Source organism: Balaenoptera acutorostrata, chromosome 8 (genome assembly GCF_949987535.1).
Source record: "Balaenoptera acutorostrata chromosome 8, mBalAcu1.1, whole genome shotgun sequence".
Classification (NCBI taxonomy): domain Eukaryota; kingdom Metazoa; phylum Chordata; class Mammalia; order Artiodactyla; family Balaenopteridae; genus Balaenoptera; species Balaenoptera acutorostrata.
The window spans coordinates 578,702-598,138 of record NC_080071.1 but is presented as its reverse complement, the minus strand read 5'-3'; the positions used below and the strand labels follow the sequence as shown (position 1 = coordinate 598,138).

Below are 19,437 nucleotides of genomic sequence, written 5' to 3'. Positions count from 1 at the left end.
AGAAAGCCCACACGCAGCAACGAAGACCCAACGCAGCCAAAAATAAAATAAAATAAATAAATTTATTTTTAAAAAATCCTATGATAAACCAAAATGGAAAAGAATATATAAAAAAAGAATGTGTATATATGTATAACTGAATCACTTTGCTGTACAGCAGAAATTAACACAACATTGTAAATCAACTATACTTCAATTAAAAAAAAAAAGAATATTGCAGAGAACACTGGGGCCTTTTATTCTTTTGCTAAGGTGTCTGAAAGCATACCTGAGATTAGGTAATAAAAACTAAAAAGAAACAAATTCTAAAAAGCACAAAAGCAAACACAGGCTCCAAGTTCTCCAACCTATGTTTACAGCTTGAGAAGCTTCTAAGTATAGTAGCCATTTCCCTGCAAAGTGATAGCCAATCAGAAAGATAAGGGACATCTGAGTTCTCCCAGTGTAGGGACAGGGTGCAAATTGGCCCAAAGGCTCTATTGACTAAAACCACAGTGTTCTGTTTTGTAAATAATGGTTTGCAAAAACAGAGGCTTTATGAACTCCATTATCTAATGATTTTCCATTAACATGCTAATTAATTCTATAATTAAGAAAACATGAAGAACCTTAAAAGCCTAGAAAATCAAGGAAATGCTGAACTGAAATTGCCATCCAGTCCTTAAGACAGTACTGCCAATAGTTAGTAACATCTGGAACAAATTCCAAGCATTTTACCTTCGTTATCAAACTGTGCTTTCCACCTTCCTTAGCTTAGTACTCTTACCTGGCCTATTGTCTGACCTTAGAAGAGAAATAAAATCCAGTTTATGCTATATATAAAAGTAGCCTTGCACGTAAGTAGAGTAAGATGCCAGCTGATATGGTGTTCTTTGTGGGTCTCCAGAATGAAATATTCCCTGAACTTCAATGTGGACAAGCCTGCCGGCCACAGGTGTAGATGGAGTCCTCTGAGTTAAGATGCACATTTAGAATAAACCTCTTGGGAGGGAAGCATTCTTATGAGAAAGAAATGATATGATAAACAATCATTAACATAATTTGATCTGGGTCATCAGAATGAAGCAAGCCAGGCTCCTAAAAAAAGCACACTGCTGAAGGTTAAAAGAAGTGTAGACAAGAAAGGGAGGGGGAACCACGCAAGGGAAATTGCCTCCTTTGGTCCTCAGGAGGTTAGTCCTAATTATCTGGAAATAACCAAGAATCCATTTTGGCAGAAGGAACAAGATACACCATGGTATTACTATTTTAAGCAACTATTCCTTTTGTGGTGGTTTTATGTGACTGCCATCTTTAGTCAAGGGTTTCAAGAGAGTAAAAAGGACTAAAGCTATCAAATTGCCAATTATTTACTACTGCTTTCCTAAACCGCATGCATTTTTAAGGAATTCATCATTTGGGAAATTGTTTTGTTTTGGGTCTTAGGAAGCACTACTTTGAAGGACTAGAACTAAAGCTACTTTTTAAAGGAGTTCTAAATTGAGTGCTTAACGAGGAAGACCCAAGGTAGAAAAGCCTCAGTGAGGAGAATGTGAAGTCCTGCCAGCACTACACTCACGGTACTCATTCCCCAGGCCTCCAGGTGTTAAAAGGAGCTGTGTACTTTATTCGCCCAGACCAGAAGACCAGTACAGTACATGTACTAAGAAAGGGAAGAGATCAATTTGAAGAAACTAACGTCCCTTTAAACTCCATTGGCTGAGTCTAGATAAATTTCTTAAATGGGGCAGCCAATTGAACACTGTGCTTCTGGAAATTCACTAAAGAAGCCAGGTTCCCCATCTGGTCCCAGCCGCTCGAATTCAGAATCCATCACAGAGGAGAGCAACAAAGCTCTGCTGTTATCCTTCACTGCAAGGAGTGTGAGTCATAAACCCTTTAGCGGTGGGTCTACAACTATGAGACGTGTAACTTCAGGGATGCTGTCACATGCCACAGTCTACCCCAATGTCTTCATTACACGCGGTCAGGAAAAAATAAGGACAGGCTCAAGGAACAGGTCTTATGCAGACAAGGATAAGAATAGATAGAAGGTAGCAACTATATTTAGCAAGTAATTCAACAAGAGGAAAGGGGAGATGGATTTAGTTCCCTTTTACTTTTCTATTTCCAACTTGCTGAAACCAGAGTGGGGAAATGAACATGAGAGAGACCTGGGCTTTGATTCTTTGCTAAAGTAGGATTATGTGTGTAACAAAGATGATGTACCAGAAAGGTTACTCCAGAAATCAGATGTCTTTGGTTGTGGTGTGACCTTCAACAAGTGGATTTTGTTTCTAGACCCAGAGTTCTTCACCTACAAATTAAAGAAATTATAGAAGAATAACCTCTGTGCTCTGTTTCATTTTCCAAACAATCTGTGATTAAATACATTTATAATCAAACTAAGTTTACAAGTGAAAAAAAAAAAAAGAACTTTTCAGAGTCTATGAAAATGAATGGAGTTTACAGATTCAAGTTTCTTCAGACTACAACTAGTAATACTGTTTTGGAACTGTAATTAGTGTTCCAGAAATTTCTTCCATCCAAGCCTAAACCATTGTATTTCAGTGAAAGGATGCTAAGCTTTTGGATATTATGCTTGAGTCTTTATGCCAAAGTAATCGCTCAAGGCACATTTGAATTTTTATGACTCTAATGATGTCAGTTCACAAGATGGACTATTTCCCTCGGAAAATAGAGAGTCCTCAGGTGACAGAACAGATGGAGGGCCAACTTTTACTTATGGCTCAGGTTACACAGACGCTGCACCTTAAATAATTTATACGATGTGATCATACTTGGGCCTCATCTGTGGGAACAGACTGAACTGAAACCAAATATGCCTCAATCTGTATAGTAATCACTGCTCAATAGCAGAGACACAGTGGAAAGTCCATTAGGCTAGCCAGAGTCTGGAGGCTCATGCTACTTAAGTACTGAGCAGATGATCAATTCTGGTTAAAATGCCTAGTTCCACCCCACTCCCAGCTGAGAGCTCAGTAAAGCTGACTGGCTGACTCAATTAAACAAGAGCTGGCTTTGGGAGGCCATAGATAAAACCCGGCAGACGTCAGCCGCTGACATTCCCCCATGAAAGAACCCAATAAGGTATGCTATTCCAATAAGCTAAGTAGTATCTGTAGATGCCGTGGCAATGTGAATCTACTTCCATTTACTACGGGGAACTAAGAGAATAGGAATAAAGTGGGGAATGGTAATACTACCATTCCAAACTGAAGAGTTCATATAAACTCAAAAGTTGTGCTCCAAAGTTTGAGAATGGGTACTTTCATCATTTGAAAAAAACCAAAGCAAGGTTGAAAATGTTCCTCATGAAAGTAATTTGATGGTTTATCCAAATTGCCTCCTGTATGAGACTGCTCCCAGTGTTAATTTGAGTGCTATTTTTCTAGGTATTTCTGCAAATTTTCTTTTTAGAGCCTCATAATAATGCTGACTGTAACATAGGCTGGATAACTCTAATTATCCATTTGATCATTAGGAGCCCTGAGGTTTAATTCCAAGAAGTGCAATGCCGTGACTGGAGAATGAAACCATCGATTCATGACCAGCAGCATCAGGATTCAGGTCCTTTTCCACTATAAAGTGCTAAGTGCTATCTGCCTTCTGCATCCCTACCAATGAGTGTGCAGCGTGGCCAGATGCCGTGGCCAGATGCCGCCTCCACATAGACGAACTCTCTGGATCAAAAAGGAGGCAAGGGGAGGTGAGAGACTCCAGAAAAACCACATCTGCTGGAAGCTGCACTTCAGGCCCAGTGAGAAGCAATGGGGACCAAGCATTTTCTAGATCACACGCTTGGACTACTATAAGAGGCACTATGGGATGGTGGGAAGTAGGCAGGAGTTGCAGAGATCCAAGTTCAAAGCTGAGTTCTGTTGCTCACGAGCTGTGTGACTTGGAGCAAATTTCTGAACTTCTTGATGCCTGCCTCTTCTCACCTATAATACAGGATAACCATGTCTTCTTGGCATTGTTGTAAGGAAAAGATGAAATGCATGTTAACTAGTCTACCTGGCATGGTAGGTCTTCCATAAATAGCACCTTTCTTACCACGCCTGCTGCTTGCAGCCACTAAGTCCTTTCAAGGCCACGAAGTTCAGTTTGAAGCAACAGACCTGATATTCTCCTTGCCCATCATGAGTAGAGGCTAGTACATGCTCTTCCCATCCAATTCCCTACAGGCCACAGACAATCAAAACAACCCTACATCTAACAAGCACACTGAAATCTGCTCTCCAGCACTTTTCTTTTGGCAGCTAGTAGATTTTTAAAAAAAATAAAATAAAAAGCCTGCCGTGTCTGGTCTCCTTCTTCCCTTTAGCAAAGATTAGACCAAAAAGAAAGCAATTTAACAATTATTAGGCAAAGTAGGAGTGGCTCTTTATCTCTTTTTATACCAGAAGGGAAAGAGATGGTTGGTTATTTCTGCAATCATTATAAAATGTGCTTCAAGTACACACACTTGACACAAACCTGGAAATGAAGGGTCATGTTGAGCAGAGATTTCTTTTTTTTTTTTTGCTATATTTAACTGTAGCTATTATTATAACCATTCACAAATATTAAGCACTTATTATATAAGGCATTAGTTTAGGACTCAGGCTCTGGAATCGAAGTGGGTTTGAAACCTGGCTCCACCACTGACTTGCTGTGTGACCTTGGGCTGAGTAGTTAACCTCTCTGTACTTTGGTCTCCAGCTCAACAAAATCAAAATACTACTACACCAACCACAACCTGTGTGAGGCAAAAGAATATAAAAATCCATGCAAAGCAATTGGAAGAGTGCCTGACTGTTAAGAAAAAGTAGTAAATGTTAGCAATTATGCTTAGTTATTACTGAGTGAACCTCATAGGCCTTGAGAGAAATGTGACAAATAAAGACTGGTTGGGCTGGTTAAACTCTTGAGAGTCTGAAATAGCATTTTATAATAAAGTCAATGAAAAACTCTCCCATACTCATGTTGCCTGCTGCTACCACAGGAGAGACAACATCCTATCATCACGTTTACACCTGATACAGGACACGCAGCAATTTATGAGAAAGCTGTCTCTCTGGCTCAGGACTGAGTGCCCTGATTATTTCTACACTGTGCAAAACTAAAGATTTCTTTAAGTCTTGTAACTCAGTTCGGAGCACAGTTTGACCCCCATGTGAATGTTTCCTCAATCCTGAAATGTCTTGAAAAAGACTGGTACCTCACCCTATTGCATGGATGTGGTTTCCCTACACCCCTCTGAGATCCCACCCTATAGATAAAATCCTCTTCTGTTGGGGGCATTTTATTGTACAAGCAGTCCAACTCCCATCTAAGATAACCCAGAAGCCATATTTGTGTTCCTTCTAGCTAAAATGCAATTATTTTTATCTTGAATTGTTCTAGCACAAAATGGCATCTTAAAAATTTCATTGTATTTACCTTATCTACCTCTTTATCTTTTTTTCAATAATGTTACTAATAATATAGCTCAAATTATATAACTATAAGTTACCTGTCATCGGATAGACACTGATCACAACAATTCACATAACTCATTTTCATCTGCATAATAATAATGTCATAAGGTCATAATAATAGTTATATAGTGTTAACTATAATATAATATATTGTATTATAGTTGTATGATATTATATATTGTATAATATCATATAACTATTATTATGACCTTTTCAAAGGTGATAAAACTCAGACAGAGAGAATGTAAGTGGCTCAGGATCATAGAGCCAGAAAGCAGAGAGCCAGAAGTACACATACCACTATACTAAACTTGAATTCCTCCCTTCCTTTCTACCTTGCACCATCCATCCGCCCTTTTATCTACCTGCCCATCTCCTCATCCAGCTATCAACCAATCAGTAGAGGGGAAAGAAGGAATTAAAGCATTTGCTTAGAAAGGAATTTGGAATTTAACTAATTCAAATATATCAGTAGGATTTGATGGTTGTAAAGCGCTCACTTGCAGTAGGCTCAGCATGGCATGCATTATTAAAGAAACTGTTTTAAATGAGTGTCAGTTTTTCAAAACGTAAAGACTGGCTCTATTCAAGAGACCCAGAAGACTTGAAGGGATGCATACAATATAACTATACAGCGGCCACGTTACTAAGCTATGGACATTATATCTGAAAGGAAAGACATAATCAACAATTATTATTTTCTTTCAGTAAGAAAAAAGCTAGGTAGGAGTATGTCTAAACTATCTTTCCTTCCTTAATGAAACTGTTATTGATTTTTCATCCTGCTGAATCACTGCCTTGAAGCAATTTCTTTTACCTGCAGGTTCTCACATTTAATTTGGATGTACGCTTAAGGGAGAGTTTATCAATAAAAGCTCCAGAGGAATGCCAAAAGGTTTGTATTAGGAAGAAACAGTGAAAGCAATTCTATCAATTTTGTTAAACACAAAGATGATCAAAGAATTACTAATGAATGGCATTTAAAGAGCAATTTCAATGTGAATCTGGGTCATATCAACATAGTCATCATTCTGAATGTTCTCAGTGGGTATAAACATTAAAAATTTCCATGCACAAAACATAAATTTGATACTGTTAGAGGAAAGGGCAAATATATTCGTTCACCAACAGCTGGGCTTCAAGTTGACTTTGCTGACCAAAATTAATATCTCCCCACGTTCTTTTAGCATCATCCCTTATTATGTACCTGTTACTGAACAAAGCATGATCTATGTATTATCTCCTTTGATCTTATAATTCAGGTACCATAAACTACAATATTATATACAAAGAAAGTAAGGCACAGAGAATTTAAGAAATTTGCCCCAAATTATATAATTACCAAATGGCAGAGCCAGCATTCAACCTCATGTTTGTGTGTTTCCCGAACCCACATTCATAACTCCAGAAACAGTTCGTATACACAAAGTACTTTGATTCTCTACCATGTACCAAAAAGCCTCTGAATAAATAAATATTTTTCATAACATTCATCAATGCTTCAGGACCATGAATTTTTTTTAGACTTAATGAAGCTATATTTGCACAATGTGACCAACCACAAAACCCATGTGCAATGTTAGAAAATGCTCTTGGGGTTCCACCTACTTTAGATTCTCAAACATATGCTGGGACCATCAAATCCCACATGGAGATGACTAAGTCCCTCTCAGCACACTGCCCCTTATCCCTAAAAGTGTGCCACCTTCTAGAATGACCCCACCACAGAAAGGACTAGTTGCAGGACCACGTGCATGGTGACTTTTCTCCACCCCTCCTCTCTGAACTCTCTCCTCATTCTCTCCTGCTTCCTCTCCTGCCCCGCACCTCTTGCTAAACTATACTCAGCTCTAAATGTGTATAGGTCAAGTTGTTTTCTCCCTCCTGGCATAATTTCTCCAGAGACAGATGACATACTATTTGAGTTCTCTTTCCCTGGGAAACTGTTCCAGGAGTCCCCAAACCAGCCCTGATCTTGAAAGGAGCTCAAACCAAGGAAGATACCTCCCCACAGACCCCAGAGGGGCCCTAGCAGTCAGTATAAATCTGAGAACATGACTGTCTTCTCTGCCTGCCAACAACTCCTTCCTATGCCATTCTACTCTCAAGGTTCACAGCAAGTCATTCTATTATGCCAGTGATTTGTGTTCCCCCCCAAGGAAATCATGCAGGAAAATGAACAGTGACAATAGCCAAGACCAAAACAAAACAATCAGTAACAACAGAAAAGGACTTAAGTTGTTTGCCATATTACAAATACTAAAGTATCACATACAATACATTCAGATTTATTCATTTTGAACGTTGATGGAGCACGTTCACGAAACCTCCATTAACAATGCCATCCACTTTTCCCCTTTATTTCCTATATGGTTTTTGACTATATGTTAGACACAACCTGACTAGTATTCAGGGTTTCATAGATCAATAGAAGCTCAAACTGGATTTTCCAAAGTCACATATATATTTTGTCATGCATTCATTCTTCTATTCACTACACATTCATTAAGCTCAAAACTGAACAAGAACACTGGGGTGCATGTATCTTTTCGAATTATGGCTTTCTCTGGATATACGCCCAGGAGCGGGGTTACAGGATCATGTAGCAGCTCTATTTTTAGTTTTTTAAGGAACCTCCATACTGTTCTCCATAGTGGCTGTACCAATTTACATTCCCACCAACAGTGTAGGAGCATTCCCTTCTCTCCACACCCTCTCCAGCATTTACTGTTTGTAGATTTTTGGTGCAAATGAACTTATTTACAAAACAGAAATAGAGTCACAGAAGTAGAAAAAAAATTATGGTTACCAAGTGGGAAAGGACGGGGGGAGGGATAAATTGGGAGATTGGGATTGACATATTCACACTACTATATATAAAATAGATAACTAGTAAGGACCTACTGTATAGCACAGGGAACTCTACCCAATACTCTGTAATGACCTATATGGGAAAAGAATCTAAAGAAGAGTGGATATATGTACATGTATAACTGATTCACTTTCCTGTACACCTGAAACTAACACATTGTAAATCAACTATACTCCAATACAAATTTAAAAAAAAAAAAGAATACTCTAGTTCAAATTCCAACTCTGCTACTCATCTGTTTCCTCAGATGTCATACGGAGATAATAATCTCATAGGATATTTGTGAGGATTCAATGAGATAAAGCATGTAAAAGCAACCAGGGATGTAATAACTGGTCAATCAATATAAATAGTATCACTGCTATTACTTCTAGCACATTTTGTGGGAATTTTTATAAGATTTTTCTTGTATGTGATTAATTTTGTGCATGACACAGTATCTTATGTAGCTCTAGAGATTTTTAAATGAGCCTAGGAAGCAAATTTTGGCAGCTCTACTCAACATTTCTCTGCAAAAAAAAAACTAAAACTATTAAAAAACATGAAGTGTTTTAAATCAAAGCTGTCTTATAAATTCTCTGAAAAGATTAAATGAAAACTGAATCACTCAATTTTTGAGAACTTTAAGATACAAAATTTTCAGGCAAATATAAAAACTTCAGAAAAATGTTTTTTCATCAGATATAGCTGCCTATGTCAAATTTCCTCTACTATTAGTGTCACACCTATCACCTAAAATACTGCACCAAAGGAGAAGTCCCACTGCTTAATGTTGGTGACATTTATTCTTCAGCTTGAGAAGGCAAAACAAAAACCTCCAAACTGAAATATCTGTAGGCCAGTGAAATACAGCAGTTGTCTTTTCAAAAGGAGAAAAAAGACAATGTTTCATTATTTGAGACCATAATTATTACTTCAGCTTCTCTAAACAAAAGTTCTCAGGTTTTAAGGAGTTGATTTTCACAACTATAGCAAATTGACAAAACAGTCCATGAAAGTAAATTGTCAATTACTTCTAGATGTACAAATTATTAAGATAATAACAGCTTTTATTACTTAAACATTAAAAATTAAAATTATCCCATGGCCCTTGTTTATCATATTTTCATTTTATCATTTTCTTGTTTTGTTTTGTATTTTCTCTCTTGGTTATCAGATATTTCTTTGAGGCAGTGCGCACGGCGGTCCCCTGGATCTGTCTCTTGCTTCAACAGTGTTTGGACGGAACAGACCCAGGGACGCCCTTTGCTCCAGCCTCCGACCACCCTCCAACCTTTCTTCCAGTCGCAACCTTCGGAGTCAGACCCTCAGCTATCCTCGGTCACCGGGGCCAGCCAACACCATTTTTTGAGCTTAACTCCTTATCAACCATGAGCTCCCAGATTCGTCAGAATTATTCCACCGAGGTGGAGGCCGCTGTCAACCGTCTGGTCAACATACATCTGTGGGCCTCCTACACCTCCCTCTCTCTGGGCTTCTATTTAGACCGTGACGATGTGGCTCTGGAGGGTGTGGGCCACTTTTTCTGCGAATGGACCGAAGAGAAGCACGAGGGCGCCAAGCGTCTCTTGAAAATGCAAAACCAGGGCAGCAGCCGCGCCCTCTTCCAGGACGTGCAGAAGCCATCTCAAGATGAGTGGGGTAAAACCCAGGACGCTGCGGAAGCCACCATTAACACGGAGAAGAACCTGAACCAGGCCCTTTTGGATCTGCATGCCCTGGGTTCTGCCCGCGCAGACCCCCGCCTCTGCGACTTCCTGGAGAGCCACTTCCTGGACGAGCAGGGGAAACTCGTCAAGAAGATGGGTGACCACCTGACCAACCTCCGCAGGCTGGTTGGTCCAGGCTGGCCTGGGCGAGTGTCTCTTTGAAAGGCTCACCCTCAAGTATGACTAGGAACTTTCGGAGCCCAGTGGCCTTTGAGGAGCCCCTCTGGTATCAGGGCTTCTGCCTGAAGCCCTGCTATGCAGCCACTAGGCAGCTTTTTAACCACCCTGGAGCCCTCTCCCAAGCCTTGGACCAAATGGAAACAATAAAGCTTTTTGCAGCAAAAAAAAAAAAAATTTTTCTTTGATACAATGTAGGTGAACAAGTGGATTGAAATGTACCAACTTGTACAGATTTGAAAATAAAAAATTTAAATTTTTATTTAAAATTTTAATAACAATATTTCCTCTCTTTGTAACTGATTCAGTGAATAAAATCTGAAGACTAATTAATTCTTCATCAATGCTTCCATTTTTGCCCATTTTTAATCAAAGATATAATGAAATCTTTTTCACATTTCTTATCTAGAAAATTTCCTCATGTGTTTAATTCTGCATATAAGTGAAATCATCACAATATTTGTCTTTGTCTGACTTATTTCACTTGGCATAATTCAACATCCATCCATGTTGTCTCAAATGGCAGGATTTCCTTTTTTATGGCTGAGTAGTATTCCTGTGTGTGTGTGTGTGTGTGTGTGTACGTGTGTGTGTAAAATACATTTTCCTTATTCATTCAGCTGTCAATAGAAACTTAGGTTGTTTCTATGTCTTGGCTATTGTAAATAATACTGTATAATACTGCAGTGAACATGGGTGCTCAGATATCTCTCAGGACAGTGATTTCATTTCCTTTGGATATATACCCAGAAGTAGGATAGCTGGATCATATGGTAGTTCTATTTTTAATTTTTTGTGAAACCTCCATGCTGTTTTCCATAATGGCTGTATGATGACTCCCAAAATTTCAGGTTTATTTTATGTGACTTCACCCCCGCCTCCAATAAATCCTCCTTTTCTAGTAGGAAACACCCTGCAAGTACAAGAAACTCAAGGTGTGCACTTTCCCCACCCACACACCTTCCTCAACCCTTTCCCTCCCTCCCCTTCCCTCTCCCCCTCTCTCTTTCTCTCTCTCTATATACACACACATATATACATGTATAAGTATATATATACAATATATATAAATACACATACACATTCTTTTTCTTTCTACCCAATATTCAGAACACACTTTGGAAGACTAGAAATTTTCAAGTTAGGAGGCTCTCATAGGGTAGAAATTTTTAAGTTAGGAGGCTTTCATAGGGTATCTGCCTGCAGCTGAGCACAAAGAGTTCATCCCTAACCTCAGATTCCCCTGAAAATTCATCCCAAACAAGGGAAATAGGATAAGCAAGGGAATAAAGAGTATTTTAAAGACCTCCATTAAGAAATGGAGAGGGGGCTTCCCTGGTGGCGCAGTGGTTGAGAATCTGCCTGCCAATGCAGGGGACACGGGTTCGAGCCCTGGTCTGGGAAGATCCCACATGCCGCGGAGCAACTGGGCCCGTGAGCCACAATTACTGAGCCTGCACGTCTGGAGCCTGTGCTCCGCAACAAGAGAGGCCGCGACAGTGAGAGGCCTGAGCACCGCGATGAAGAGTGGCCCCCGCTTGCCGCAACTAGAGAAAGTCCTCGCACAGAAACGAAGACCCAACACAGCCAAAAATAAATTTAAAAAAAAATTTAAAAAAAAAATAAATAAATAAATAAATAAAAAAATAAAAAAAAAAAAAGAAATGGAGAGGAAATGAGAAAAGGGATCACAAAAAGCAGAGCAGAGGAAGTGGGGGAGACCAGGTTAAATGGGCTAGAATGCTGAGACCAGGTTCTCCCACCAGCGACTGAGAACCTCAGTTTACACTCACAGGAAAACGCCACAGCTTGACTCTGCTGGTGGCTGGGAGTGTCTCCCACTGGTATGCAACATTCAGAGCCGCCTGCATGCCTCCCTACCCTCCCTGATGTAAAGAGGTTTTTCACGCTAGCCCCAAATGTCCTCTTCTATCAGACTCTCACTGTTTTTCTGTCTTTGCAAGAGACTACATGCTCCCTCAATTTTACATAATCCATAATAATAATCTGTCTCAATGCATAATGAGGTGGTTATCATTGGTATATCTACCTACAACAAAAAGTGATACGTTATTCCTGATATACGCTTTTTCATTACACACCAGAACATTCTATGGAAGCTTGGGGAAGAGAATAGGTACTATCAGGATTAGGAAGGATGACTATAAACCTAGATATTAATTTAGGGTCAATGAAATGGTCTTTCTAATACATAAAATAATTTGTGCAAAGCACTTAGTATACTGCCTAGTATACAGATAATGACAGCTCTTTTGTACTGTTCAAAGAAATATTTTTCATACAATCTTTGTATTCTCATAATGCTTTTGACATATCTCTGTTGGCTTTTCTTTCTGCAATTGTCTGCTTATGTGCTACGTCACCAACTAGATGGTAAACTCCCTGAGAGTGAAGAAAAGGAAATCATCATTGTATCCTCAGGGCCTAGAATATGGTAAGTACCATGGCAACTGCCTCATAAATATCTGACAGCCAACTGAAGGAATGAAGGTAGAGTTCTGCAAAGTTCACTACCAATTACGTAGGATGATAATATGAGCACCCAACCACTTATCTGAAAAGCTGGATTTTGATTCCATCTCTACCAATGACTTCCTGCAATGTCCTAAGCAATCCACATGGAATTGGAGACAAAGACTTACCTACACATTCCATAGGGTTGCTATGAGGATCACATTAGATAAATATGAAGAGGAAGGCCAAGGAGTCCATCACAGAGTCACCTCCCCTTCCACAAATTCAGTTTTCTTAGTTGAAAAAAATAGAAGGCGGTACCAGCTCCAGCATTGTATGAGTCTCAGGAATCCCTAGACCAACTACACTAAAGAAGTTCTCAGATGAATGAAAACAAAAAAATTAAATCAAATGAAACACACATTTGCTGGAAGCAAGAATTTTTTTTCTTTTCTCTCAGCTTGAGCTAATTCCTTTGTCCAAATTATTTCATTTGTTCCAAAATTACTTCCCAGTGAGATCCAAGAGCCAATCATTGAAGGTTCCTGGAGGTCTCCAGACCCCTCATTGCTTCTTCCCAACTGGGATGCACCATCATTGCCTCAGCACCAGCTGTCCCACCCCTGGGAGGCCAGAGATGGCCCCGGCCACAGAGCAGGAAGCCTCAGCCAGGTGCCGCCATGGTCTTCCCATGCCAACAGTTCAACTCTAGCTCAATTTTACCTCCGAATTTGTGCTAAATGTTTTAGAACATTATCCAATTTCATATTTTAAAACAGCTTTCTGGGGTACATATGAATAACCCAATTTGACAGAATACAGTAGAGGCCATAATAAATGCTACGTAAGTGTTTATCAAGTGAATGAGGGAAGGAATACAGTGCTAAGTAGAAGACTGAGGCCGGTGGGGAGGATGCTGAAGTAGGCTAAGCTCACACACTAGTAAGAACAAAGCTCTGACACAAACCAGGTTCATCCAACCTCCAAATGCCTTTGGGCTGGCCTAAACTGTAATGTCGGCCATTCTTGGCATTGATTTTAAGATGAAGTTCCCATTTATTTATAAAACAGAAATAGACTCACAGGCAGAAAATAAACTTATGGTTACCAAAGGGGACAGCGGTGGAGGGGGTGGGGCATAGAGGTGGGGAGATAAATTAGAATCTGGGATTAACAGAAACACACTACTATAAATAAAATAGATAAACAATAAGGACCTAATGTATAGCACAGGGAGCTATACTCAATATCTTGTAATAACCTATAATGGAAAAGAATCTGAAAAAGAACATATAGATAGATAGATAGATAGATAGATATAGATATAACTGAATCACTTTGCTGTATACTTGAAACTAACACAACATTGTAAACTTTTTCTCCTTTTTTCTTTTTTTAAATTTTTATTGGAATAGAGTTGATTTACAATGTTGTGTTAGTTTCAGGTGTACAGCAAAGCCACTATAAATTAACTATGCTTCAATTTAAAAAAAAAGAAACCAAAAATATAAAATGAAGTTTCTCCCACATAAATATTGTAAAGTAGCTGCTCTCTTCATCCAGTTCCAGAGCTGCCAACTCTGGTCCAGATTCTCAGGTGCTGCTCCTCTGTCTAATGATGGGAGAGGAATCCTGACCTTGTGACAAGCCATTCTGAACATCTCTGCTATATTTTTTCATCTGTCTTTTCTCCTGAGAACTCCCAGCTGAATTCATTGATTTTTAGCTTCCACTTTTAATGACCTCCTATTATTTAGACTATAGAATGTGGCATGGGTACCACTAAAGTCCACCATCTGCCCTCTTATAGGCAGGCTCTGGTCCTTCCATCATTGGCTCATGTGGAAGAGGGAAGTGAACTGTACCTGAAATGGGGTGCGGAGGATGGACTGAGAGGTCCCATGCCCCATTCTGTCCCTGTTGCTCCAAGCTGTCTTCCTGGCCCTCAGCTTGCTCACCTGTTATTGAGAAGGCCAGGTCTGATGATCTCAAGGTCCCTTCCAGCTCTAAAATTTTATGAAAGTATTTGCTTAAATATATGTTTCATAATGATCTAAATAATCACAGTAACCTTTGAAACTACTAAAAAATAAATTGTACATCAGCTGACCTCTGGTGTCAGTACTGACATCGGTGTTCAGGCTGCTAATTTAATCATCCTACAATGTGGTCCCTAACCATCGAGTAAATTAAGTATATCCTGCATTTGTCCTTTCCTCCATTTTTTAAGCTCTAGATTCTTTATCGGTGCCGCAATTTCCATTATGAGACAAGTGAACTCATCCCAGGTTAAGAGGCACCAATAAATTCAACTCTTTGATATTTAGAGTTGAAGACCTAAAGGAAAAGGCACCACTTTTAGGTCAACATGGGGGTATCAGATATCAATGACATATACTCCACATCTGTTCACTAATTCATCCTGAACACTGTTTCAACATACCGTCAAATCTGATTTTGGTTCTTGGGTTCTGTAATAATTAAACGATTCTCCTGCTCTAAAAGCTGGCTCATTTATTTCAAAATCAATCAAGGACAAATCAGAGAGTCCAACAAAGATGGAATAAGAGATGGCAAAGCCTACCTTTGAATGCATCCGTGGCTTTAATATTGAATACAAAATGATTTTCAAAAAAAACTTTTTAAAAAGTATCCTTGATTTGTGAAACTCCTGTGAAGGATGTACATTTTTCTTGAGTATTACAAATGAAACTCCCTGGGGAGAATCTCTCCTTGTCAAAGTTCACCCTAATGGAAATGTCTTCAAAATATCAAAAGGACTTAAAGAGCTAAAGCGACTTCCTCAATAAATTTTAAAAATTTCACCTAAGTGCTGAGGAGCGTTTAAATATCTGTGAAATTCTTCTCAAACATCCCCTTTCCAGTCATCTTGTTACCATCCTTTACTTTACTGACCTCATTGTCTGTCTTAGAATGCAGTCATTAGGAAGCACCTGTGTATTCTCAGAAAAAACATCCTAGAACTTTAAAAAAAAAAAGTGAGAAGTACCGAGTAAGGGATATATTCTTAAAACATCCAAAGTTTTGCATCAATATAACTTAGAAGGAAATTCTTGGTGTTCTTTCAGGATGGGTCTTCAGGGGCCATGGTCTATCTATTCGCTCCATGTTGCAATCAGTCAATGGCAGCCCTCCTACCAAAAACAGGAGCTTGTCCTGCTCCACTCTTTAACTTTCATAGCCTAGCACTTGGCATAGAGTAACGCCCAAGAACTATCTGCTGCATGAATAAAACCTTAGCATTCAAGCATAAAGGCAGGAAAAAGAACCTAAGACATTTCAGATAAAAACTTCTTTATTAAAACAATCAGCAAATCCAAGGAAAAAGAACACTTTGCTGATTTACAGAAGCACTGAGTAAAAGTTCTTATGATGGTCTTCAAAGTGTCATGAATTTATACAGTCCTCTCAACTTAATGCCTTATGAGAGAGACTTGTATATAAGATACACTTTCCAAAAGAAGTATGTATGTATTTTATTTATTCAGGGATGCACACCCACTCATTTACAGACTCAGAAACAAAACTCATTAAGTTTAAGCTCCATGCTAAAATCACAGCTGTGAATCCTTATCTTTATTTCATCAAAATTTGAACCCACCAGTTTTGATGGATGTTTTATATTTCTCTTAAAAACTAAGTTTTCAGTCACCGCTAAATTGTCATAAAATATTTATTTTAAAAATTACAGAATGCATGAAAATGAAAGGGAGTGGTATATAAAAGATATATTTAAGATGAAAAGTGTTCCTTGAAAATATGAAGTATCAAATAGATGTAAACTGATAAAGTATTAGATAAATAGACCCTTTTTTTGTTTGTTTTTTATAAAATGTGATAAAAGGTTTTTCTCGGTGGTCACACTGAAGATGTTTTCCACACTAAAATATAGAAAGGTTCTGTTGTGCAGTGGTGTGTGTGTGCCTGTGTGTGTTCTAAATTAAGCCATGGTTCTGAAGCAACCTTGATGCTACTGATCGATAACAACATGCAACTCAAAGGCATTCCCAGGGTAAAGGAGCCAAAGGAAACTTTCCAACTGTCACAAGTAGCTTGTTACAAAGACAGAGAATGGTAGCGAGAACAGATACACTCACATAGGTGTGCACTAGGTTATGAGCAAGACTCAATATTTTATAGACCAAGTGGATAAGTATCATTGGTTTAGAGATCCTATTCTCAGCACTGGTGGGACACCATGTAAGGGTTCAACTCTCCACTGCAGAGAAGTCAGATCTTCATTCATGGCCTTCCGATTGGATTCTCTTTGAACATATGCCCTTTCAAGTGAAATTAATCAATCTCTTTATCACTCTCTCTGCATCTGGAGCCATAATCATTACCCAACTGCTGAGAAAGAAATGAAACAACTAATTGCACAGGGAGTAGAGCTTAGTGTTCAGACCGGGAAAGTTTTTATTAAGTTCTAATTTGAAAAGTAATTTTTCATGACCAGCCATTGCAGACATGCTATGTGCAGGAGATTGCACCACCAAAGCAGCCAGCTAAGTATCCACAAGCATGTTATCGACATGTTAACAATTATAGAACTTATACTTTGTTGAAAGTATTCCACAACTGAATCTTAAATATCTTACAACACTTTACATGTACTATTCTGGGTAGGAATATGAGAAACCTTCTGATTCTCTGAACTTAACATAAATGCTGGTAAGCATCAAACACATGAATATCTAGTTATTTGTAATCCTCAAATTTCCCCACCAGCAATTTTAGGAACCCCACCTACAACTTTAACATAAACCCAATGAAATGCAACGAACAAGATTCTCACCTACTTGCTACTTTTTGAACTTTTTAAAACCTCCCACTATTTCAGGATACTAAATATAGCTGTGATTCACTGGAAACTATAGGTGTGTTCTGAACAAAACCAGTTTATGTTAACTGAAATACACTGTCCAACTGATTTACCTTATAAAACTGGACATGTGTTCCCAGAAGAAAAGTTACAGTGTCAGAATACAGTTTTAAAATCACACTTAAGAAGGCAATAAACATCTTTGCACCATATAGTTGAAATGATAAATAGTAGTTACTTGAAGCATATAATAATACACAATGGAGATAAATATTAAAACAAAAACAAGACACTTAACTCTCAAGAGGCTAGAAGTATAGAGTACCAGGCATAGACTGCAGGACTGATCTTTAAACAGAGTTTTAGGAAACAGAAAAACAATACATCTTTTCCATTCAAACCAAGTACTCTCAAAAATATAAGCTAAAAGATACTGGCCAAGTTCTCCTATGTCTTAATAGTCTCTTCATTTAACTAAGGGTATTTTTTGTAATATGGTCCATTGGTACTTTAAAGGATGTTTTCTCTATTCATTTGTTTGCAGGAAAAAAGACTCTTGCCATGATAAGGTGCTAGGAGAGGCCTTCTGGACAAGAGAGGTAGCAGAGAACATTAAAAGGCTCAGTTCCCCCCTATTATACCCTAACACTACAAGCTTCTGTTAGGCAGGAAGTACTGCAAATAAATTTTACTCCTACATTTAATATCCAGGAAGTCCAGAAAATTCTACATAGCTCTCTAGTGTCATCAACTTTAAATCAGGGAGTAGCTTAATCATCAAATAATAAGCTTAACAACCAATCATGGCACATACAAGATCTGTATTAAAAATACCGTATAGCACAGGGAACTCTGCTCAATATACTGTAATAACCTAAATGGGAAAAGAATTTGAGAAAGAATAGATACATGTATATGCACAACTGAATCACTTAGCTATACACCTGAAACTAACACAACTTTGTTAATCAACTATGCTCCAATATAAAATAAAATTCTTTAAAAAAATAAATAGGGCTTCCCTGGTGGTGCAGTGGTTGAGAATCTGCCTGCCAATGCAGGGGACACGGGTTCGAGCCCTGGTCTGGGAAGATCCCACATGCCGCGGAGCAACTGGGCCCGTGAGCCACAACTACTGAGCCTGCGCGTCTGGAGCCTGTGCTCCGCAACAAGAGAGGCCGCGATAGTGAGAGCCCCGCGCACCGCGATGAAGAGTGGCCCCCTCTTGCCGCAACTAGAGAAAGTCCTCGCACAGAAACGAAGACCCAACACAGCCAAAGATAAATAAATAAATAAATTTTAAATAAATAAATAAATTGTATTTCTTTGTACTACCAGTGAATAATCTTAAAATGAAATTAAAAGAACTTCATTCAAGATGAATAAAATGCTTAAGAATAAATTTAACAATAGAAGTATAAGGTTTATCCACTAAAAATTACAAAATATTACTAGGGGAAATAAAAGAAATGGAGAGACATTCCATGTTCATAAACCGAAGACACAATATTGCTAAGATAGCAATTCTTTCTAAACTGAACTATAGATTTGGCATAATCCCTATCAAAAGTCCATCAGGCTTTTATGCAGAAGTTGGCAAACTGATCCTAAAATGGAAACGGAAATGCAAAAGACTCAGAATAGCAAAAGGAATTTTTAAATGAAACAAAGTTGGAGAACTTCTCAGTTACAAAATGTATTATAAAGTTAGTTATCAAGATAAGCTACAGTTAGCAAGACAGTGTAGTAATGGCATGAAGATAGATATTTAGATCAATGTAACAGAGCTCAAAGTCCAGAAATAAACCCTTATATTTATGGTCAACTGATTTTCACAAAGATGCCAAGGCAATTCAATGAGGAAAGTATAGTCTTCTCAATAAACAATGCTGATACAAT

The 19,437-nt window shown here is 38.5% G+C and overlaps 2 protein-coding genes across 2 annotated transcripts in view; one reads left to right on the top strand and one right to left on the bottom strand.

Annotated features, from left to right (window-relative positions):
* THSD7B (thrombospondin type 1 domain containing 7B) overlaps window positions 1-19,437 on the bottom strand; it is a 1,122,472-nt gene that overhangs the window by 721,708 nt on the left and 381,327 nt on the right. The window lies entirely within an intron of this gene.
* Window positions 9,705-10,205, top strand: LOC114238056 (ferritin light chain-like). Its single transcript, XM_057551977.1, has one exon. The coding sequence runs from the start codon at window positions 9,705-9,707 to the stop codon at window positions 10,203-10,205; it is 501 nt and encodes a 166-aa protein (XP_057407960.1).